At 49.3% G+C, this 20,239-nt stretch overlaps 1 protein-coding gene and 1 non-coding gene across 3 annotated transcripts in view; both read left to right on the forward strand.

Moving 5' to 3' along the window:
- LOC135814857 (microtubule-actin cross-linking factor 1-like) overlaps positions 1 to 20,239 on the forward strand; it is a 60,385-nt gene that overhangs the window by 38,613 nt on the left and 1,533 nt on the right. The window contains exons 42-63 of one of the 2 annotated variants that reach the window (XM_065328048.1): positions 133 to 291; positions 844 to 984; positions 1,468 to 1,800; positions 2,331 to 2,447; positions 3,654 to 3,881; positions 4,475 to 4,819; positions 5,188 to 5,502; positions 6,176 to 6,409; positions 6,896 to 6,976; positions 8,040 to 8,117; positions 9,893 to 10,006; positions 11,596 to 11,802; positions 12,150 to 12,473; positions 13,452 to 13,787; positions 14,335 to 14,661; positions 15,225 to 15,557; positions 15,919 to 16,128; positions 16,468 to 16,512; positions 16,917 to 17,022; positions 18,508 to 18,671; positions 18,961 to 19,035; positions 20,075 to 20,192. In XM_065328048.1, coding sequence (XP_065184120.1) covers positions 133 to 291; positions 844 to 984; positions 1,468 to 1,800; positions 2,331 to 2,447; positions 3,654 to 3,881; positions 4,475 to 4,819; positions 5,188 to 5,502; positions 6,176 to 6,409; positions 6,896 to 6,976; positions 8,040 to 8,117; positions 9,893 to 10,006; positions 11,596 to 11,802; positions 12,150 to 12,473; positions 13,452 to 13,787; positions 14,335 to 14,661; positions 15,225 to 15,557; positions 15,919 to 16,128; positions 16,468 to 16,512; positions 16,917 to 17,022; positions 18,508 to 18,671; positions 18,961 to 19,035; positions 20,075 to 20,192 — 4,390 coding nt within the window. The remainder of the gene's footprint in view (positions 1 to 132; positions 292 to 843; positions 985 to 1,467; positions 1,801 to 2,330; positions 2,448 to 3,653; positions 3,882 to 4,474; positions 4,820 to 5,187; positions 5,503 to 6,175; positions 6,410 to 6,895; positions 6,977 to 8,039; positions 8,118 to 9,892; positions 10,007 to 11,595; positions 11,803 to 12,149; positions 12,474 to 13,451; positions 13,788 to 14,334; positions 14,662 to 15,224; positions 15,558 to 15,918; positions 16,129 to 16,467; positions 16,513 to 16,916; positions 17,023 to 18,507; positions 18,672 to 18,960; positions 19,036 to 20,074; positions 20,193 to 20,239) is intronic. The other variant, XM_065328050.1, reaches the window with a different exon arrangement.
- On the forward strand, positions 589 to 660 carry Trnat-cgu (transfer RNA threonine (anticodon CGU)). Its single transcript has one exon. It is a non-coding gene; the product is annotated as a tRNA-Thr (tRNA).

Here is a 20,239-nt window from a genome sequence, read left to right on the forward strand (position 1 = left end):
GCTGATCATGTGTACAACACGTGTGCCGTATGTTGCAGCTTAGCCTGGTATACTGACTGCTGATCAGAGATGCAGTTAGCTATATAGCTCACTCTTATCTCCCTCTATCTTTGCATCCGCACTCTTCCACAGGCATTTGTCACCGGTGTCCGAGCACAGGAGCAAGCCATCACTGAAGCCTCTACACAGGCATCGGCTCTCGGCGATGACTATGGAGATCTGATGGACAAGGAGGGCTATGAGATGGTTGCTAGCTCATTGCTCAATCAATATCAAGCTCTAAACGTGGCTGTGAGTACATAATGTGCACTGCGTATAGGATATGGATGAGAGTGCATTCTAGGTGATGCATGCACCAGCGTTCCAGGCGCATAGCTCGTGTATAGTCAGCGTAGTGTTTGATATTCCAACTGTCCTTCTCCTGTTTTGCAATCTCTTGGTGAGGGACTACGCTATTCATTTTAAAAGACTCTCCCCTCTCTTTTCTTACCAAGGAAGCAGTTCAGTAATGAATGATGAACACTGGAGAGAAAGGTTCTTCAACGGATAGTGTTCCTAGGCAGCAAGGCATTACATCTATGCATATGTGGCTCAATGGCCAAGTGGTAAGGCGTCGGTCTCGTAAACCGAAGATCGAGGGTTCAATTCCCTCTTGAGCCTCTTTTCTTTCTTTTTTTTCATTTAATTTGTGTCTTTGTAGCCTGTCCTGGCATTACTAGTCAGCAGGAGATTGCATTTCCCTGAAGCATGATGACTATCTTTATTCCAGCAGGTGTGTGTCAAAACTGATACCGTCATATGGAATTTATTTGTTGTCTTGCCGTGTTGATCTCCTTTGTGCAGGCTGGCAATGGCTTCAAGAATGCTTTGGGAAAGATCAAGACAGACAGCGAGAGGTGCGAACACGATAGCAAGTCTGTTGTGACTGCTACTGCTCTGCCACTAACGGTCACTAGCATCAAGGCACAGCAAGATAGGACTCAGGTGAGAAGAACGACCAGTATTGTTTGAAGCAATGGCATGGTAGGAAGGTCTACCGCAGTGTGAATGCCATGCCTGAAGCAGGTGTGACAGCGAGTTGTTTAGCAATGCCGACCAATCAAGCACATGTAATTGCGGTTTGCACGGGTCGATGGCGTCGAAAGCCTGATCACGTGGGACTCGAACCAGCAACCTGAAGCCTTGCTTCTGACTTTGTTTGCCACTGTCTTGAAGCTGATGACGGCAGGCAGACCTAGAGGCATAAGATCTGAATGTACCCGTTATCATGCTTTCTCTGTGCTGCTTCCAGATCTGTGCTGCTTTCTATATCTGTGCTGCTTCCAGATCTGTCCTGCTTCTAGATCTGCAGCAGTGCCGCAATAGAACTAGTTCGGCTCAGAAGCTATGTAGTGACTGGAGTTGTGCTTCGATGTAGAAATAGCAGTGTTTAGCCTCCTTTGCCTCGTTCTTATTGTGAATGTACAGGACCTGGCCCGTGCGGTGGAATCCAATAAGATCCAGCGCGATGACCTTGCGGCCGTTCTTGAAAGACTGCGCGGTGATGGAGTAAATGGCATGGTGGTCGACCCCGCACTGGGTGAACTCGGGGGTCTGGAGAGTCTGATTGCCGGAACAGGCGCTGAATTGGAGCAGCGCTTGCAAACACTCGACACAGCGGCATCCCTTGTCAGTGCTCATGAGATGGCCAGCTCCGGCGTTTCCAAGTGGCTGTCCAAAAGCGACGATCGTCTCTCGGGTATTACTGAGGAGATCAGTGACAATCGTTCACTGCTTGGACAGCAAGCGGGGGATCTGAAGGTCAGTAGCGTTAATGTGATCTACTGCATGCGTTGATCATGTCACTAATCTATTTGTCTTGGCAATGAACAGGCTTTACTTGGATCCTGGAACAGGTGCCCCAAGGCCTAATTCTATCAATACTTGCCTGCACCTTGTCCTTGCCCAATCATTGCGTCTGGTTAGCCTAGAAGTGGAATCATGTGTGCGCATGGCAAGGTGTTTAGATGCACTGACTGCACTGTATCGCTTGTAACGTACACTGGGCATGGCTACTGGTACGGATGCTCACATAGTCAGTTGTGTACTGATTCCATCATACAGTCATCACTCTCTCTCCCTCTCTCTCTCTCTCTTCCTCTCTCTCTCCCTCTCTCTCTCTCTCTTCCTCTCTCTCTCCCTCTCTCTCTCTCTCTCTCTCTCTCTCTCTCTCTCTCTCTCTCTCTCTCTCTCTCTTTCTCTTTATCTTCCAATCTCGTTCTCTCTCCATTGTGGCCCCTCCGTTACTGACTGACTGTCTGGAATCCTTCTTCTCTCTATCTTCGTTTCAGGCCCTGATAGCCACGGTTGAAGATCAGCAATCATCTGTTAGTGAGGCACAAGCTGCCAGCCAATCTTTGCTGGACTTTGCTGACAAGCATGGTGCACAGGAGAGCGATATGGCAACGGTGAGGTTATGTTGGTGTGTAGCCGCGGTCTTGTAGGATATTATTCCCGCAATCTTAGATACTAGTGGAGATGTGGAATAATCTGACACATCGACTGTCATGTCTTCAATTTGTTGTGAATGCATTGTGCAGTGCAGCGTAATATACCCCCCCCCCCCCCCCACACACACACATGCGCACTAATGTGCACACACTTGTATCGTAAAGTACTGCCAGAGCACCCCACCATCTCGTCCTTTCGTGGTCGTATTGTGGAGGTGGTCTCCTGTCTGTAAGTCATACGACACAAACTTTGTGCACATATTGCACGTTCTGCAGACAATCCGTGCCTTTGAGCGGACACGAGCTCCACACAAAAACCTGCTAAGGGTGACCTTAGTACACTAAGGTTCTAACACCGTACAAACTTCGTTGCACTCTGCCATACGATGTTCCTTTCCCTGGCTGTAAAATCAAGGTGGGGGCTCTCGCGAGCCGGGGCACTCTGGCGGTACTTTACGGTACATGTACTTGTTGCTCACTGCCAAAACTGATCACGTGAGTCTCCCCGGGAGAGGGGAGAGAGACTCAAAAACAGACACACCATGTACACACACACACACACACACACACACACACACACACACACACACACACACATACACATACACATACATGTACATGTACCATAAAATCGCGCCAGAGCGCCCCTACCTCCTCGACGCATCGAGTAGGTTCAGGTGGGGAGGGGCGGATGGGCGAGTCCTACTTGCCGCATTCAGTACTGCATGAAAAAGTACTCGCCCTACGAAAACTGTTCGTGCATCTCGTAGAGTCGTACACCAACCAAAAATCAAGAGCCAGGAGTCGTACAGACCCGTCAAAACTCAGGGTGTGTGCGATCCCTGGTCAAAAAGGTGGGCACTGTTGCGTACATTTCCAACGGGGTCGAGCACTCGTCTGCAGTGCAGTACGGCATCACAGAGTCATACGAGGATACAATCTATCACTTCCCTGACAAGAAGTCAGGGAGGGGCAGATGGGAGAGACGGGGGGGGGGGGGGGGGGGGGGCGCTCTGGCGGGATTTAACGGTACATGCATACTTCAACCATGTGCGTCTCTTTTCCATGCCCTAGACTTCTACCAAGTAATGCATTCTCCACAACCAGCAATCAGCAGTTCGAAGTACAAATTTGTTTCTTCCCTCTTTGTCCCCACACACACAGGTGCAAAGCAACATTCACAAGTCCCAAGCACAGTATGACAAGCTGCTGCAGGAGGCAAAGTCAGCGCTGGCGGACGTGGAGGCACAGCTTGAAAACGTCAACCAGTTCGAGGGCACAGCACAGACACTCAGCGATTGGCTCGACGAGCAACTGAAGTCACTAGATGATGCCCGCTGTGTATCAGGAGAGACCATGTCTGCCTTTGAAGAGAAGTTACACTCCCTTGAAGTGAGTAGACGACCAAATTTGTGCACACCTTCAAGCAGAAATGCATTTAGTGATAGCCTTACACATATCATGGTAATCAGAGAATGTTGTAGCAAACTAGTTCCGTGCGTACACTACATGCATGCAGAGCGGGTGGATAGGACTGGACAAGAGTACAATACGATGTGATGGAGGCTGAACCAACCTGGTGCCTTAGTAGTACTGCAAGTATTTATGGACTCGGATGGAGAGCCGAGGATAAATTTATAGAAAAGAAAATGTGCTAGAGCTGATAGCCAGTTAGTTGTAGAACGTCAGTACCGTCGGTCAGTGTCGTGCTATCTTAGCATGAGCTGATTGTTTAGTAGGTATTGGTTTGTCAGTGGACATTATAGCGTAACTTGTAGTTCCTTGGTCCTTTTCTTTTTTGCAAGTATTTATAATCAGCAATTAGCCAGTTATCAGAATTAGCAATGAGTCTAGTTTCAAGTCAATTGTAACCGTATCATGACTTGCCGTATTCAACATATTCGCTGCAAACTAGAAAGTATTTTCAGGCATAGCATTTTCTCTGCTCATCATGTATCACACCCATGCATCTATTTGTGTTTCAGGCCATCAGTGATGGCATTGCCAGTCGTGAAGCTGATAAAACCACCCTCTGGAAATCATCCCTGCGCATTGCTGAAGCCAAGAAGAAGGGCCGGCACTCCAAACAAGCCGCGGGAACGTCAGTCGGTGAGAAAGCATCGCTTGTCGAGCAAAAATGGCTGGACGCAACAGCGCTGCTAGAGAAACGACGCCAAGAACTAGATGACGCCCTGAAGTATGCGACAGCAACAACGGGCGACATAGCTCAGCTGGAGAAGTGGGTGAAGGCCACTAGAGCGTGCATTGATAAGCTTCCAGTAGCTGGCTGTACAACGGCTATTCTGCAGAAGCAACAGTCTGACTTAGAGGTAGGTACATGTGCAATGTTTACAGAGTAAAGTAACTCCTCTTGATCGTCCTTGCCTTTCCTCTTACTGTCTGGTTTGCAAGTGCCCAACAGGCCCGTAGCACCCGGTCCGGCAGGTCCGGCCGGACCTTATTTCGAAAGACGTTGACCCACCCAATTCGTCCTGGGAGAATGCATGTCTCTGTACTTGTGTGTGTGTGTGGATGGAGGGGGGGGGGGGGGGGGGGTGAGTGTGCATGTGTGTACTGGCATGAAAATGCCTAACATTTCCGCAGGTGCTGAGGATATCTGTTCTCTCACCATGGTGGCAGGCAGTTGCACACGCTGGTTCCAATGCATAATCTGCACCCTGTGTTAATGTTGTTACAGCTGACCAAGAAAGAGCTGGCTGTTGGAGAGTTGTCATTATCTGAAGTCTCAAGCAAGTGCCAAGGAATGCTCTCGGATGAGTCTCTTCAACAGCGGCTGGAAAAGGCAGAAGAAGACCTCAAGTCGTTGGAGAGCTCAGTAGAAGGAAAGCAGGAAGAATATAGAAATGGCCTGGAAACTGCTGAAGAGTTTGGCATCAGATCGGACGAGATGGTGGAAAAGCTTTCGGACATTGCCGAAGGGTCGTCGGCTTATCTCCTGAAGCAGCCACCCGCATCATTGGAACAGCTAGCGGTTGAACAGCAAGCTACGGAGGTAACTGTTATACTGGCTTGTCCGTGTGTGCGTGTGATGTATGTATATGTGCCAGAAGTTGCGTTGCGTAGCACTAGGCCTGCAGACACTGGGCTACAAAATGGTGCAAGGCGCAAACTTGACTCACGCGATCGGATTTCATTGAGCAATACTGTATAACAGATACACTCGTGGCTTCCTCGTCAGGCAGTGATAAGGCTTGCTTCTAATTGTATGCATTCATACGACTCATATCCATTCATCCAAAAGTATAGTTACCTAACTTTTCGGTGTCTCCCACGTTATAGTTGTAGAAACTGTGAAAGCGACAGTACGGTATCCTGCATTGTCTGACCCATGCAGTTCTGCCTTGTAACATTTGAGGCCAGAGAAGTGCATGGACAGGGAATTAGAAATTCTACCAGGTTTTACAAAATCAGGCCAGGAAATCCAATGGGTAAAACCCAGATTTTTGAATGTGGGTTTGGAGCCTCAATTCGGCCAAAATTGGGTTTTCAAAAGCCAGGGGATGATTGAACTACAGAGTTCTGCGTAACATGCCAGACAAGCTGATTCTACATATACTAGAAAACAAACGCCAGCAGCATACTAAAGTCCAGTATTATCATTGGGTTGCCAATACAGTGGGGCCGTGACGTTTGCCCTATCTGTCTTCCCTCCTGGCGCATTGCAGGCGTTGCAGTCGCAGGTAACTGACCTGGACGACAGGATAGCAGCCGTGCTGCAGCTGGCTGACAGTATGCTGCAGCCGGTTGATGGTGCATCACGTGAAGGTGCTGAGGAGATCCAGGCTAGACGTGATGAGCTGCAGGGTCTGCTCGAGCAGATCAAGAAGGACATTGACGCCCAGCAGAAGCACCTGGAAGATGCGACGCGTGTCGCCCGCGTATTTGATCAGAAGTGCAAGGTAAACGTGATGCTCCTAAATTGGTCACATCACACAGGCGTAACTCCTACACGGTGTGCACGCTCCGTGTGCTGTGTGTATACGTGTAGAGCTCACCATGGACCACATGCAGGTGTGTGTATGTACATGCACATCTGTATGTACATGCACATATGCATCAATATAGGGGGTTCATAATTCATAATGACGAATTGATTTGACTTTTGTTAAGTAATTCGTTCTTTCTTGCCTCCGAGGGAATGCACACATTGTGCTTACTCGTACAGTTTGGATGATAGCACTGCTATTGTCAACTCGCAACACTCAGTGTAGGTATTGTAGTATGGAAATGAAAAATGTAAACGCGTTCATCAGCCGTTACAAGGCAACGGTCGAGATACAATCCAAACGATCTGTGGCATTCGTAAGGAATCACTCACCACAGTGGGGTGCAGCTGGAACAGAATCAGAAACTTTAGATATATATCTGATTTACATGTGCAACAGGATGTTGAAGAACCGTTTGCCGAAATGGAGAAACTCTTGGTGCAGAAGGATGAAGCAGTGAGGCCACAGTCATTGTCTGCAGTAAGTTTAAGTGGGTATGTGTGCGTGTGTGTGCATGCATAGATGCGTGTGTGCATGCACACACATGTGTGTGTGTGTGTGCGTGTGCGTGCGTGCGTGTGTGCGTGTGTGGGTATGTGTGCATTTGTACATGTGTACGCTTACCTTGGTGTCCATGGTAATTGTGTATGCAGACATGCATGCAAGTGTATGCCAGGTGTGCTTGCATCTGTTCTGTATAATTATGCTAAAGCTAAACCTGTTGTATATGTACAGCATAGCAATGATCTCTGTGTGTGAATATAGGAGTATGTGGTGCATGTCTGTATATTTGATTATACATTGCGTTACACCTGCCATTATGACTAGGGCTGAGTCGGGTAGCATTTTCTTCGGGTATCGGGTCCGGGTAGTTTTCCACGGGTAGCACGGGTACCCGATCGGGTAATGTTTCCATGGTAAGACCACAATGCACACCGGCCCCTTCCCTTACACACTGGGTAGACATGCGTGAGTTATTTGTACACGTGCACTGTGCACTGTAGACCTCTCTCTTTACTCTTTCTACATGATGTCATCGGGTTTTCGGGTACGATTCGGTACCCGTCTACCCAAGGTCCTCACGGGTAGCACGGGTACCCGACTACCCGTGCACACCACTAATTATGACACAAGCACACAGACACACACACACACACACACACACACACACGGCAGTGAAAACTGTAAAAATCGACGAGAATCATGAATTTCTAAACTACGTTCTTTTTGAAAGGCTATGAAAACTGGTAGTTAGGCTTCATGTGTAATTGCCACAGTGTGTACGGAATGTGCGCGTGCAAGCCAGTCTTGGACCGGATGCGTAACTCTAGTACAAGGCTGGTAAAAGGCTGACCAAGGGAGAGAAGATGAGCACTGCCTGTGTTAAGTGGAGCTCATTAAAACGGGTTTCTCTGGCTGACATTACCGCTTGAAGGTTCAATGCATGCCCAACTAGTAGACTAGTGTAGGTGATGTTTTTCTCTGTACTTTGTGTTCTCATTGTCCGTTTGCCCTGCTTCCTTTCATTGTACTGATGTCGAAGGACAATGTTAATGGAGAACACGACCTTGTCCCCAGCTCCAGCAGCAAGAAACCAAACCTATCTGTGAATGCTCTGATGGTAATACTAATTGTATTGTTGGCTACTTCATGTGCTGTATTGGTAACCTGCTGATCTGTGTAATCCACTGCATTTCATTTGTGCCAGTAGTGGTTTCTTTGTGTGTGGTTTGAGTGTGTTTTGAGTGTGTTTATGCGTGGTTTGAGTGTGGTTTGAGTGTGTTTGATCCATCGTGAAGCTTACCAATGACTTCTCTAACCATCCTAGTAAATCCATCACTTTCTTAGGAGTAGGTCGTCCAGCACTTTCCGAGGCTGCCTGGGCATTCCTATTCCACTGCCTTGATCGTCAGCAGTCCATCAGGGTGTTATAGCGGCTATGTATGTGTGTGGTTGCAGGGGAGGGACTGGGGAGGGGGTGGGGCAAGGGAGGAGGAGGGGGGGGGGGGGGGTGTTAGTAACAACATACACAGCGTTCTAATCATAAATTCATAATCGTAAATTCCTGGCTAACTATAGACATGAAAGAAGATGTAAGTGTGGCACACATTCTTATGTATGAGCCCTGGCTAGCCACATTCAATGGTGTTGTTAACGCATTGTTTTGGTTTAAACTAGAAGTACGTGCTAGGGGACTAGGGGACTAGGGGACTAGGGGACCATCCGCAAAAAGAACAATTTGTCGAATATCATGCTACCTGTTTCTAGCCTCCTAATTTCCCAACGAGAGAGCTTGGAAGCTCAGGGCCCTACGCTATGCTTTTTTGCCTTGATGACCTAGACAACAAAAAAAGCATAGGGATGTTATAAATTCTTTAAAAAAATCCTTTTTTTTTAAGACATAACCTGGGATTCGACCCCGCACTATCGCGCGCCCTGCATGCATCCCCCGATACACTTCGCATACATACTAATTCTTCCAAGTTGTTTCACATTGTGATCTTGCATTTGAAAGCCCTATTTGAATATGCATTGTGGCCAGCCGTCTTTGATGGCACGGTACGGTAGGGGATAGGTACGGGACAGGTACGATCGAGGGTAATACGACACCGTCTCCCGTACCGTACCATACCATCAAACACAGCTGGCCACATACAGCTGCCCGCAATATTCAAATAGGGCTTTCAAACGCAAGATAATAACGTGAAGCAACTTCGAAGAATGAGTATGAATGCGAAGTGTATGGGGGAATGCATGTAGGGCGATAGTGCGGGTTCGAATCCCAGGATATGCCTGAAAAAAAAAAGGAGAATTGAAAAATTTATAACATCCTATGCTTTTTTGCCGTCAGATACGGATAGCACCAGGCGTGACACAAACAAACAAACAAACAAACAAACACACAAATACCAAATTAAAGCTGTGTGGACCCTGGCTAGCGCCAGACGTTACTGAAGTAACGTCTTCTGCATAGCTACGGGAATAAAAGTGAATGACCATGGATGGTGCCCTGTAATTGATTAATGTTGTGAAGATATAAAGTTGGTGTTGATCTGTTCATTCTACGTAGCAATCCAGTGTTGTTCTGTAGCAATCCAGTGTTATTCTGTAGCAATCCAGTGTTATTCTGGATAGGTTTGGTTCAGCAGTACATGTACAAGTATATGCACTTGCCATTGTTTCAATGATTGAACTCGGATGCTGAGCCAATGTAATCTTAGATGAAAAAAGAGAAGGACAATAAATGGTACGAGTTCTGACTAACTGTCCATTTTTTGTCACACTCACTGACTGTGTATGGTCTGGTTTTGTTGGTGGGGAGTTAGCCATAACTCACACCATTTGGTCCTTCTCCTTTTGAGCCACTGTTTGTGTGCGTGTATTTCCTATCACTAGTCCATCATACAAGAACTTGCTACGAAAGAGCCCGATCTGCATGGCATCCAGCTGGCGGCCGAGGACGTGAAGAAAGTCTGCGATCCCGACGAGTATGCAACGGTTGACAAACAGGTAATTCTAGACTTGAACAGAGTGCAGGAATTGTCGATACGATTTGCAGGGGCGTCACGGTACGACCAGTATGACCATGGGCGTATCACTTTTCGTCCAGGATGTTCTGCCCAAAGCACCTGTAGAGCGCTAAAACGTGCCCTGTTGGCCGAAAAATCCGATTCTTTCACCCAAGGGTACACTGCGTACCCCTGGTGGTACCACACCCCGCTGCCCTGCGTACCCCTGGTGGTACCACACCCCGCTGCCCTGCGTACCCCTGGTGGTACCACACCCCGCTGCACTGCGTACCCCTGGTGGTACCACACCCCGCTGCACGGCGTACCCCTGGTGGTACCACACCCCGCTGCACTGCGTACCCCTGGTGGTACCACACCCCGCTGCACTGCGTACCCCTGGTGGTACCACACCCCGCTGCACTGCGTACCCCTGGTGGTACCACACCTCGCTGCACTGCGTACCCCTGGTGGTACCACACCCCGCTGCACTGCGTACCCCTGGTGGTACCACACCCCGCTGCACTGCGTACCCCTGGTGGTACCACACCCCGCTGCACTGCGTACCCCTGGTGGTACCACACCCCGCTGCACTGCGTACCCCTGGTGGTACCACACCCCGCTGCCCTGCGTACCCCTGGTGGTACCACACCCCGCTGCACTGCGTACCCCTGGTGGTACCACACCCCGCTGCACTGCGTACCCCTGGTGGTACCACACCCCGCTGCACTGCGTACCCCTGGTGGTACCACACCCCGGTGCCCTGCGTACCCCTGGTGGTACCACACCCCGGTGCCCTGCGTACCCCTGGTGGTACCACACCCCGCTGCACTGCGTACCCCTGGTGGTACCACACCCCGGTGCCCTGCGTACCCCTGGTGGTACCACACCCCGCTGCCCTGCGTACCCCTGGTGGTACCAGACCCCGCTGCACTGCGTACCCCTGGTGGTACCACACCCCGGTGCCCTGCGTACCCCTGGTGGTACCACACCCCGCTGCCCTGCGTACCCCTGGTGGTACCACACCCCGCTGCCCTGCGTACCCCTGGTGGTACCACACCCCGGTGCCCTGCGTACCCCTGGTGGTACCACACCCCGCTGCACTGCCACGCTACTGCTGTGTCTATACAATGGAGGAGCATACGAGCACTCGACGTAGTGATTGGCTCGGTGCGCCATTTTACCAAAGTTGTCATGGATTCGTTGGGAATCAGGTCACCATTCTGAGCATCATCTTGTGTAGCCTATCCTTATCCCTATCATCCACGCAAACACACATACCGCTTAGACCAGCAAATTGTAGCACTTGACTATTCTAGATTGCGACTGTTTAATTTTCGGCTTTGTTCCAGCATATTCAGGCCTGGTCCGGCTTTGAATAGGGCTGAATAGCAGCATACTGTGTGAATACAGCAAAACCTGTGTGTACAACAAAGCCTATGCAGATTGAAATTCGAAATTGGTCTGAAACCCCATAACTCTCCCGGGCTCAAATTTGACGTGGCCAAAAAATTCTCGATTTGCCGTAGTTCATTCTGTACGGTTAAAAGGGCTGTTGTTGTTTGCAATTTTGTGCGTTAACTACACTTGTAGGTTGAAGACATAGTGCTGCGTTGGCATGAACTGCAAAGAGAGGCCATGCAACGCTTGGGCGAGATGGAGACAGCTGCCAAGTATGCTGTTGGCTTCCAGGAGAAGCTTGAGCCATTCTTAGAGTGGCTGAAGGACTTTGAGGAGATGAACAGTGCACCCATTGGCCTGACTCACAAAGAAATTGAGGCAGTCTTCCTGGATGTGCAGGTAAAAGATCTTGCAGATTGACTGTACATGTGGAGCGATTCTGCAACACTAGGCTGGTGTTGGTCGTTATCCTCCTCTCTCTCCCTCTCTCTTATGCCCTCCCCCCCCCCCCCCCCTCCTTCAAGCTTGGTAATGGCTAAGATCACCTGCTTGCTTGTTACCAATCCCCATTGCCTTTATCTGCAGCCGGTACATGTTAAAGGGTTGCATGTAAGATTGAATCTACTCCTAGCTCATGCTCGATCACATATGGTTGCAAGTTCAAGTGTTCTACTGATGCTGTACCTTCTGTACAAAGCGTCACCTCATCGTGTTCCTCGATCTCATTTTTTAAACTTTCATTCCAGGCCATGAGTGATACGATGGCTCTGCAGAAAGCTGACCTACAGGAACTGTGGGTGGCCGCAGAGGACTTGATGGATCAGTCGCACGCCGCGTCTGGTCGTGTCCAGCAGGAGATGGATCGGATCCAGGCCAGCTTCAACAAGCAGGCCACATGCATAGCCGCTCGCCTGGAGAAGGTACAGAAGGCTCTGCACGCGGCCACCGACTTTGAGCATCCGTTTGCCGACCTGGTGAACGAGAAGAGTGCCCTTGAGGTGAACATCCTCCACCCCGAGCCGCTCACAGGTAGCCTGGAGGACTCGCAGCAGATGCTGGTGGCTACTCAGGTCAGGCTCCTCACATGCACAACATGTACTGCACTCGTACACTTTGACCTCAGTCTTCTAGATACCATTGGGCACAGCTCCTCGGAATTTACCTTGTCTGGCTTGTTTTTCACATAGCTGCATTGAACTTTGGTTGAATTCGCCACGCTCAATACTCGTGTGCAGTTCAGTTGTTGTGTGCATGCAATGTACAACATGCCCTCGAGGCCGGATAGTCGATTAGCTGGAGAAAGCAAGGCTTTGCTAGACTACCGGAATGCTAGCAAGCTCACGACGTTGTCTGAACTATAGTAGACGTGCTTTAGGATACACTACTGATATATCGCTGCTTGACAAACTGTTGAGAGCATATATGTGGTTGCAGTGCTAGCAGTGAGACCCAATCGCATGGTCTTCCAGTATTTCTAATTCACTACTATCCATCAAACCTTCAACTCTCCCTATTCTTCCCCTCCTGCTTCTCTTTTCTTGTGGTTCGCACTCAGCCCGCACACTACTCATACACAGTTCCACTGATACACATGAATCGGAGAGTTTAGAAATACGTTACATTGAAAGGCAAGATTGAAGTAAAGGTAAAACCAGAGAGGAAAGACATTCAGAACACGAGACCAACGTAGATCCGAGGAGAAGCACATTGCACACATGCGCGCACTCTGGACACAGAGACTGCATAGCAATAGTAACTACGTGCATGGCAACAGGAGCTACGATAATCTAATACCGACGTCACACACAGCATGCATGTAATCTATAACTGTGACATTGCACATAACATGGATGCAGTCCATAACATCTGTCATGACGAGTAGAGAGTCACTGGCATCAACGAGCAACGAGGGCTCCTTGAGGCATGCCATTCCTCTCGGACCTTGAGTCCAGTCACCTCAGCTAACCAATCCGTTCAAGAATGTGACCACCTTAACTGCACATTGTCCATTGCTGTGTTCTGTGCACTACACATAACGTCCATTCCAGGAAGTCCACGAGAAGACGACCATGTTTGCGCCACAGGTGGAGGCCGTTCACCGTGCCGGAGAAAACCTCTTGCTGCACACGGAGTGCGAGCAGGCCCGTAAAGACCAGTTCAACGACACGCTCGAGGACTTTCAGGCAGCCTGGGGAGTACTGCAGCTTCGTGCAGGCCTGCGTGTGGAGAAGCTGCGCTCGGCCATAGCTCGGATAGAGGTGTTTGTGTTCAATCACCTCTCCCCAATGCTGGATTGGATGAGTGGAGTGGAGATGCTGGTCTCACCCGATAGACCTATTCTGGGTGATATAGACGCTATGCACACCATTGCTACCGAATTGGAGGTGAGTGAGAGACTTGTAGAAATGCATACCCTTTATGAGTTTGTGTATTAACTTAAGTATCACCTTGTAACCCTGCACTCAGCACAATCAGTGATTGCTGAGATATTGATACTTACTGGTGCTGTGCACAGTAGCAACATGAAATCAATCAACAAACCCTCCTATTAACTGCTAGGTGTACGAGTAACCATACTGTTTGCTACATTGTATTACCAACACAGAGCGGAGAACAGGTATTCAAGTCCAGCTGTGTATTCCATCACATTCTGTGCGTTCATGTGTGTGTGTGTGTGTGTGTGTGTGTGTGTGTGTGTGTGTGTGTTTGTGTGTGTGTGTTTGTGTGTGTGTGTTTGTGTGTGTGTGTGTTTGTGTGTGTGTGTTTGTGTGTGTGTGTGTGTGTGTGTGCGTGTGTGCGTGTGTGTGTGCGTGTGTGTGTGCGCGCGCGCGCGCGTGTGTTTGTGTGCGTGTGTTTGTGTGTGTGTGTGTGTGTGTGTGTGTGTGTGTGTGTGTGTGTGTGTGTGTGTGTGTGTGTGTGTTTCCTGTGCAGGAAGTGGCAGATGCTCTGAAGCAGCAGGAGCCTAAGTATGTAGCTGCGGACACCACCGGCCGACACTTGGTCAAGGACGTTCTTGATGATCCGTTCGTCACGGAAGAGCAGCTTATCGAGCTGAATCTCCGCTGGGAGAAGATCAAGTCGCAACTGTCACTGCAACAGCGACGTGTGGCAGATTCCCTGAGCTCTGTGAAGGAGCTTGACGACCAGCTTCAACAAGCTCTGCACTGGCTCAACGATTCCCAGTCACAGTTGAGTGGAATGGGGTCCGTGTCTTCCGTGGACTTGGCTACTGTGGAAGCTCAGCTCCAGGAGATTCAGGTGCGGACAGTGTACATGTACAGCAGGTCATTTAGTTGCTGAGCACGCTGTGCTTGGTGTGTTTCCTGTCAGCTTGCCCATTGACTTTGGAACTAAACACATCGCTATAACATTAGTATGTACCATTCAATTGTGTGCCTTGCATGGAGGAGTATTAGGCTGTGTTTACATGGGAATTTTCAACCCGGGTCGAAAGTCTGTACGATGGAAAAATAGGTGGGTGTTTACATGAACACAGTTGACCCGGGTCAAATGCTGATATGCCGCCAAAAGTGCACTTCTAGAGTCCTGTATGGTCACTTGAATACGTTCGCGCAAAATTTGCCTGTGCAGTGCTGTTCAAACCTGGCACGACATACGCACAGAAGTATGGCGGTACAATTTCTTGATTTCAACCCGGGTCAGGTGCAATGCGTCATGTAAACGCTCCAGTCAATCTGTGTTCATGGCGGTTTGAAACTCAACCCGGGGTGAAACGCCTCACGTAAACACAGCCTTAGCTTACTTTCATGCATTGCTCTGCTGTTGCTGCTGCTCTGGTCAATGTCTGTGACTGTGTGCAGGAGTTTACGTCAGGTCTAGATACAAAGTTCCCTGAGGTGCGGGCCCTGTTGGAGAGAGGTCGCAAACTGTTGGCGGCAGACAAGCAAGGTCGCCGCACCGCCCAGTCCGACATGTTAGATGAACTCGATCAACAGTGTAGCGATGTGCTCTACCAGGCTAACGAGCGAACTGTGGACATCGAGGCATCAATCCTTGCCCTGCGTGGCTTACAGGATGCAGTCAGTGAGTTGCAAGCATCCATCAATGCGGTGGACACACGACTAGCCGACTGCGAGTCCGAGGCAGTTTCAGGTGACCTGCCGGGTGTTCGTGCTCAATTGGATGTTGTGAAGGTACGTGAAGGTGTGTGTGTGTACAGTACCCGCTGCACATGCATGACTGTGGAGTGTGTGAAAAGCTTGTCCGAAAAAGTCTTACTTGCATATGTACCTGTGTGTACCCGTGTGTACCTGTGTGTACCCGGGTGTACCCGTGTGTACCCGTGTGTACCTGTGTGTACCCGGGTGTACCCGGGTGTACCTGTGTGTACCTGTGTGTACCCGTGTGTACCCGTGTGTACCCGTGTGTATCTGTGTGTACCCGTGTGTACCCGTGTGTACCTGTGTGTACCTGTGTGTACCCGTGTACAATCATTGTGTTGTGTTGATATTGAACACTACGGTCGGCTTGTGTGTGCATTGTTGATCCAAACAGCTTCTCCAAGAAGATATGCACCATCTTCAGCCCCGCATGGATGTCCTGAGCAAAGCACTGCGTGATGCTGGACGTCAGGACCGCTCCTTTGCCGATACAGATCCTCAAATGAAAGCCATAGGCGAGCTCCAGCGTCAATGGAAGCTTCTGTGGCTGCGAGCATCGCAACGGCAGAGCTCCCTTGAAGACGTCCTAGGCCAGCTGCATGATGTGAGTAACTTGAAACAAATCTGTGCGTAACTGCTGCTATGATAAGTCTTCTTGGTGAAACCTTGTGGCTACTTTTTTACCGTAACTATGACTTTCTCTTCTCTCTCTTCTTTTCTTCATCCATTGTTGTAATATGAAAGTATGTGTAACATCAAGAAAGAGCGTCTTTGTTGTAGATGTGTGAGAGTGCTTTGTGGGCGCTAGTGATTGAGCTTCAAGTTGTTGAGCTGGTTACGATGCAATAACACTCTACTTACTGCCCAATGGCTGCAGTTGTGCTGTGGATTTGACTCGAGTTCGGTTTCTTTCCTGTTTCGACGGTTGTTCTGTTATGTGCAGGCTGAAGCAGCTAAGAACTTTGACTACAATGCCTGGAGAGACGAGGTACAGCAGTGACTTGCCTTGGTTGAAATGCACACACGCACACACACACACACACACACACACACACACACACACACACACACACACACACACACACACACACACACACACACACACATGTGTTCAGTGACTGTGACTCAATGACTATTGTTGAAATGAGTATTATGAACAAGGTTATTGCTACACACGAGGTTGTTGTTATTCCCAAGGTTGACTGTGTAACTAGTCTTTCGGGTGATCCTTACAAAGACTGGCCCGCTATGCGAGCGTACGTGCATGTATGCATGTGCACCTGTGTGCATGTGTGAATGTGTGCATGTGTGCATGTGGGTATTTGCGTCATGTTGTCACTTGCACATGTGACCATGGATTTGCCTGTGCCAATCTTGCCGTGTTCATTATAGTTTGTTAGATGGCTGGACGAGCACAACATCCGTGCGTTGGATCTCTTCAACTGGTCAGATGACAAGTTACGGAGAGAGGCGTTCGTTTCAGGCCTGGAAAAATGTGGTAAGTGACAAGCACTGTTGTTCAGCTACTATCCCCTGGGATAGTGACCTTCTACTGCCTGTGATATGTCTACAAGAAGACTAAAGATAATATCAACCAATCTGAAGAGAAGGAAAACACAACTGAACAGGCAAAACACGTCTGTTTATGACCTACCTGGCCCAGACGGAAGTAAAAATAATCAGTTATCGGAATAGTTTGTCATTTGACCTCTTTGTCTGCTGCTGGGCGGAGTATAGTAATGCACGACACGTATCCACTCTCGTTCTCACTGGTAGAGGAGTTGAAATGGAAAAGTCTGCAGCGAAAGTTTACTGTCACCAGGACTCAAACCAGGAATCTTTGCTGTATAGGCTGGCTATGCTCAAACAACTCTTACGTGTAATGTTTTTTTGCTACAGTACCATCAACGTGTAGGCAGGCATGTAGTTGTGCTAGACCACCATGCAAAGAGGTGACGGCATCAGCTGAGTTCACTACAACAATATTCTCCCGAAACCCTAGAGGAATAATGCGTGATGTTGCACGGTGCACCCCAAACTGCCTTGCACACGGAGGGTCTGTGTACATTGTACTTACATGTTTTGCCATGCTGCTATGCCATGCTGCTATGCCATGCTGCTATGCCATGCTGCTATGCCATGCTGCTATGCCATGCTGCTATGCCATGCTGCTATGCCATGCTGCTATGCCATGCTGCTATGCCATGCTGCTATGCCATGCTGCTATGCCATGCTGCTATGCCATGCTGCTATGCCATGCTGCTATGCCATGCTGCTATGCCATGCTGCTATGCCATGCTGCTATGCCATGCTGCTATGCCATGCTGCTATGCCATGCTGCTATGCCATGCTGCTATGCCATGCTGCTATGCCATGCTGCTATGCCATGCTGCTATGCCATGCTGCTATGCCATGCTGCTATGCCATGCTGCTATGCCATGCTGCTATGCCATGCTGCTATGCCATGCTGCTATGCCATGCTGCTATGCCATGCTGCTATGCCATGCTGCTATGCCATGCTGCTATGCCATGCTGCTATGCCATGCTGCTATGCCATGCTGCTATGCCATGCTGCTATGCCATGCTGCTATGCCATGCTGCTATGCCATGCTGCTATGCCATGCTGCTATGCCATGCTGCTATGCCATGCTGCTATGCCATGCTGCTATGCCATGCTGCTATGCCATGCTGCTATGCCATGCTGCTATGCCATGCTGCTATGCCATGCTGCTATGCCATGCTGCTATGCCATGCTGCTATGCCATGCTGCTATGCCATGCTGCTATGCCATGCTGCTATGCCATGCTGCTATGCCATGCTGCTATGCCATGCTGCTATGCCATGCTGCTATGCCATGCTGCTATGCCATGCTGCTATGCCATGCTGCTATGCCATGCTGCTATGCCATGCTGCTATGCCATGCTGCTATGCCATGCTGCTATGCCATGCTGCTATGCCATGCTGCTGCTATATGTATTTTCAGGCCATCCCATGAGTCGTGTGGAGATCAGTCGTGTCGCTGACATGTTTGAGCCAAAAGGCAATGGCATCATTGACTACTGGGCGTTTGCGGCTAGCCTGCGACCTGATCGTCAGGTGAAGTTCAAACACAAGCCCAAGAACGAAGCAGAGCAAGTTGATCAAGAGGTAAGTGACCAGTTTAATTACTAACACTGGCCTGTACTGCGTGGTTGATGCTGAGTCTTATTGCAGCTAGTCAGGCTGAACTTTTCTACCACCTCGGTTCTATTGTGTTCAGTAACTTCTGTTCAACTGATACCCCTACAGCATGAGCAGAACATACTTATCCTGACTTTCACTCTGACTTTCATCCTGGATTTGTCCATAGAATTCCACGCATGAAGTATACAATACTCATCTTGACAACGTATGTGTGTCGTGGATGCCACATGGGTGTTTCTTTTTTAAATTCCAGGTCCGTCTAGCAGTATCTCATTGCACGTGTGCCAAGCAATTCCGTGTACAGCAAGCGGGAGATGCACGCTACATGGTACGTTGTGTGTAGGAATGCACAGTTTGCTATTGCAGCGTTTTCCCATGCCCATGTTGCTATGGAGTTGAAGTGTATTGCACCTGCGACTTCAGCAACATATCCCCCCCCCTCGAGGTCAAAGATACACCTCCTCTTCTTCCTCCTCCTCCTCCTCCTCTTCCTCCTCCGCCTCCTTTTGCTGCTCCTTCTCCTCCTCCTCCTTCTCCTCCTCCTTCTCCTACTTCTTCTCCTCCTCCTCCTCCTCCTCTCCTCTCTTGTAGACAAGACATCACCTATAATTTCAGTTTGTAATTGTTAGTAGTAATGACTGAACGTTTAGGATGTATGTCGCAGAGCAGATTTCTAGCCCATTTTGAGAAATGGAAGTGCGATTGTCAACCCGGAAATACACTACCATTAGTTTGGGGCAGTGACGGATCACTTCACTTCTATTGACAGTACTAGTACCAGTGCACCCCCTTCTTCGAGGATAATGGCGGACTATCAAAATAATCTTTCCTGGCAGCATTGTTGATGGCAATTTGGTGATCTAGTAGTCCAGGCACATATCCGGTCAGGGGCACGGAGGGCATTGCCCCCCCCCCCCCCCCCCTAAAATAGTTCAACCTGTGTTCAGCATGTGAATGTTTGGGCCAAATGGCCTGGGGATCGCGCTTCAGTGACTGTTGCATGTGAAGACGAAAGTGTGTGCCAGTGTGCAATGGCCACTTGTAAAGACAGTAGTTACTTGTAAAGACAGTAGTTACTTGTAGCGGACTGTAGCTCTACCGCCATACAACCCCACTACAATTTCCATTACAAACCTACCACTCAAACTGCTTCAAGAATATTTTGATTCCCCCCCCCCCCCCCCCCCCTAAGGTGGATCAGCTACAAGAAACTGCACTCTTCTTGTCGAGGCTTCAATGTGGCCCGGCCATGTGGCCCGGGCATGTGGCACGGGCATGCGCTGCTGTACTTTGAACACTTAGTAGATACACATTCACTTGGTAATGTGTTCCATGTTCATGTGTGTTGTTTGTGTGGTGGTGTGCAGTTTGGCGATTCCGAAATGATTAGAATGGTACGTATATTGCGCACATTGGTGATGGTACGTGTCGGTGGTGGGTGGCAGAATCTTGACGAGTTCCTCAACAAACACGACCCCTGCCGTGGTAAGTCATGCTGCTCAGCTCATGTTGCTGATGGTGTTGTTTGTTGT

The sequence above is a fragment of the Sycon ciliatum genome, chromosome 4, assembly GCF_964019385.1.
Source record: "Sycon ciliatum chromosome 4, ocSycCili1.1, whole genome shotgun sequence".
Classification (NCBI taxonomy): Eukaryota; Metazoa; Porifera; class Calcarea; order Leucosolenida; family Sycettidae; genus Sycon; species Sycon ciliatum.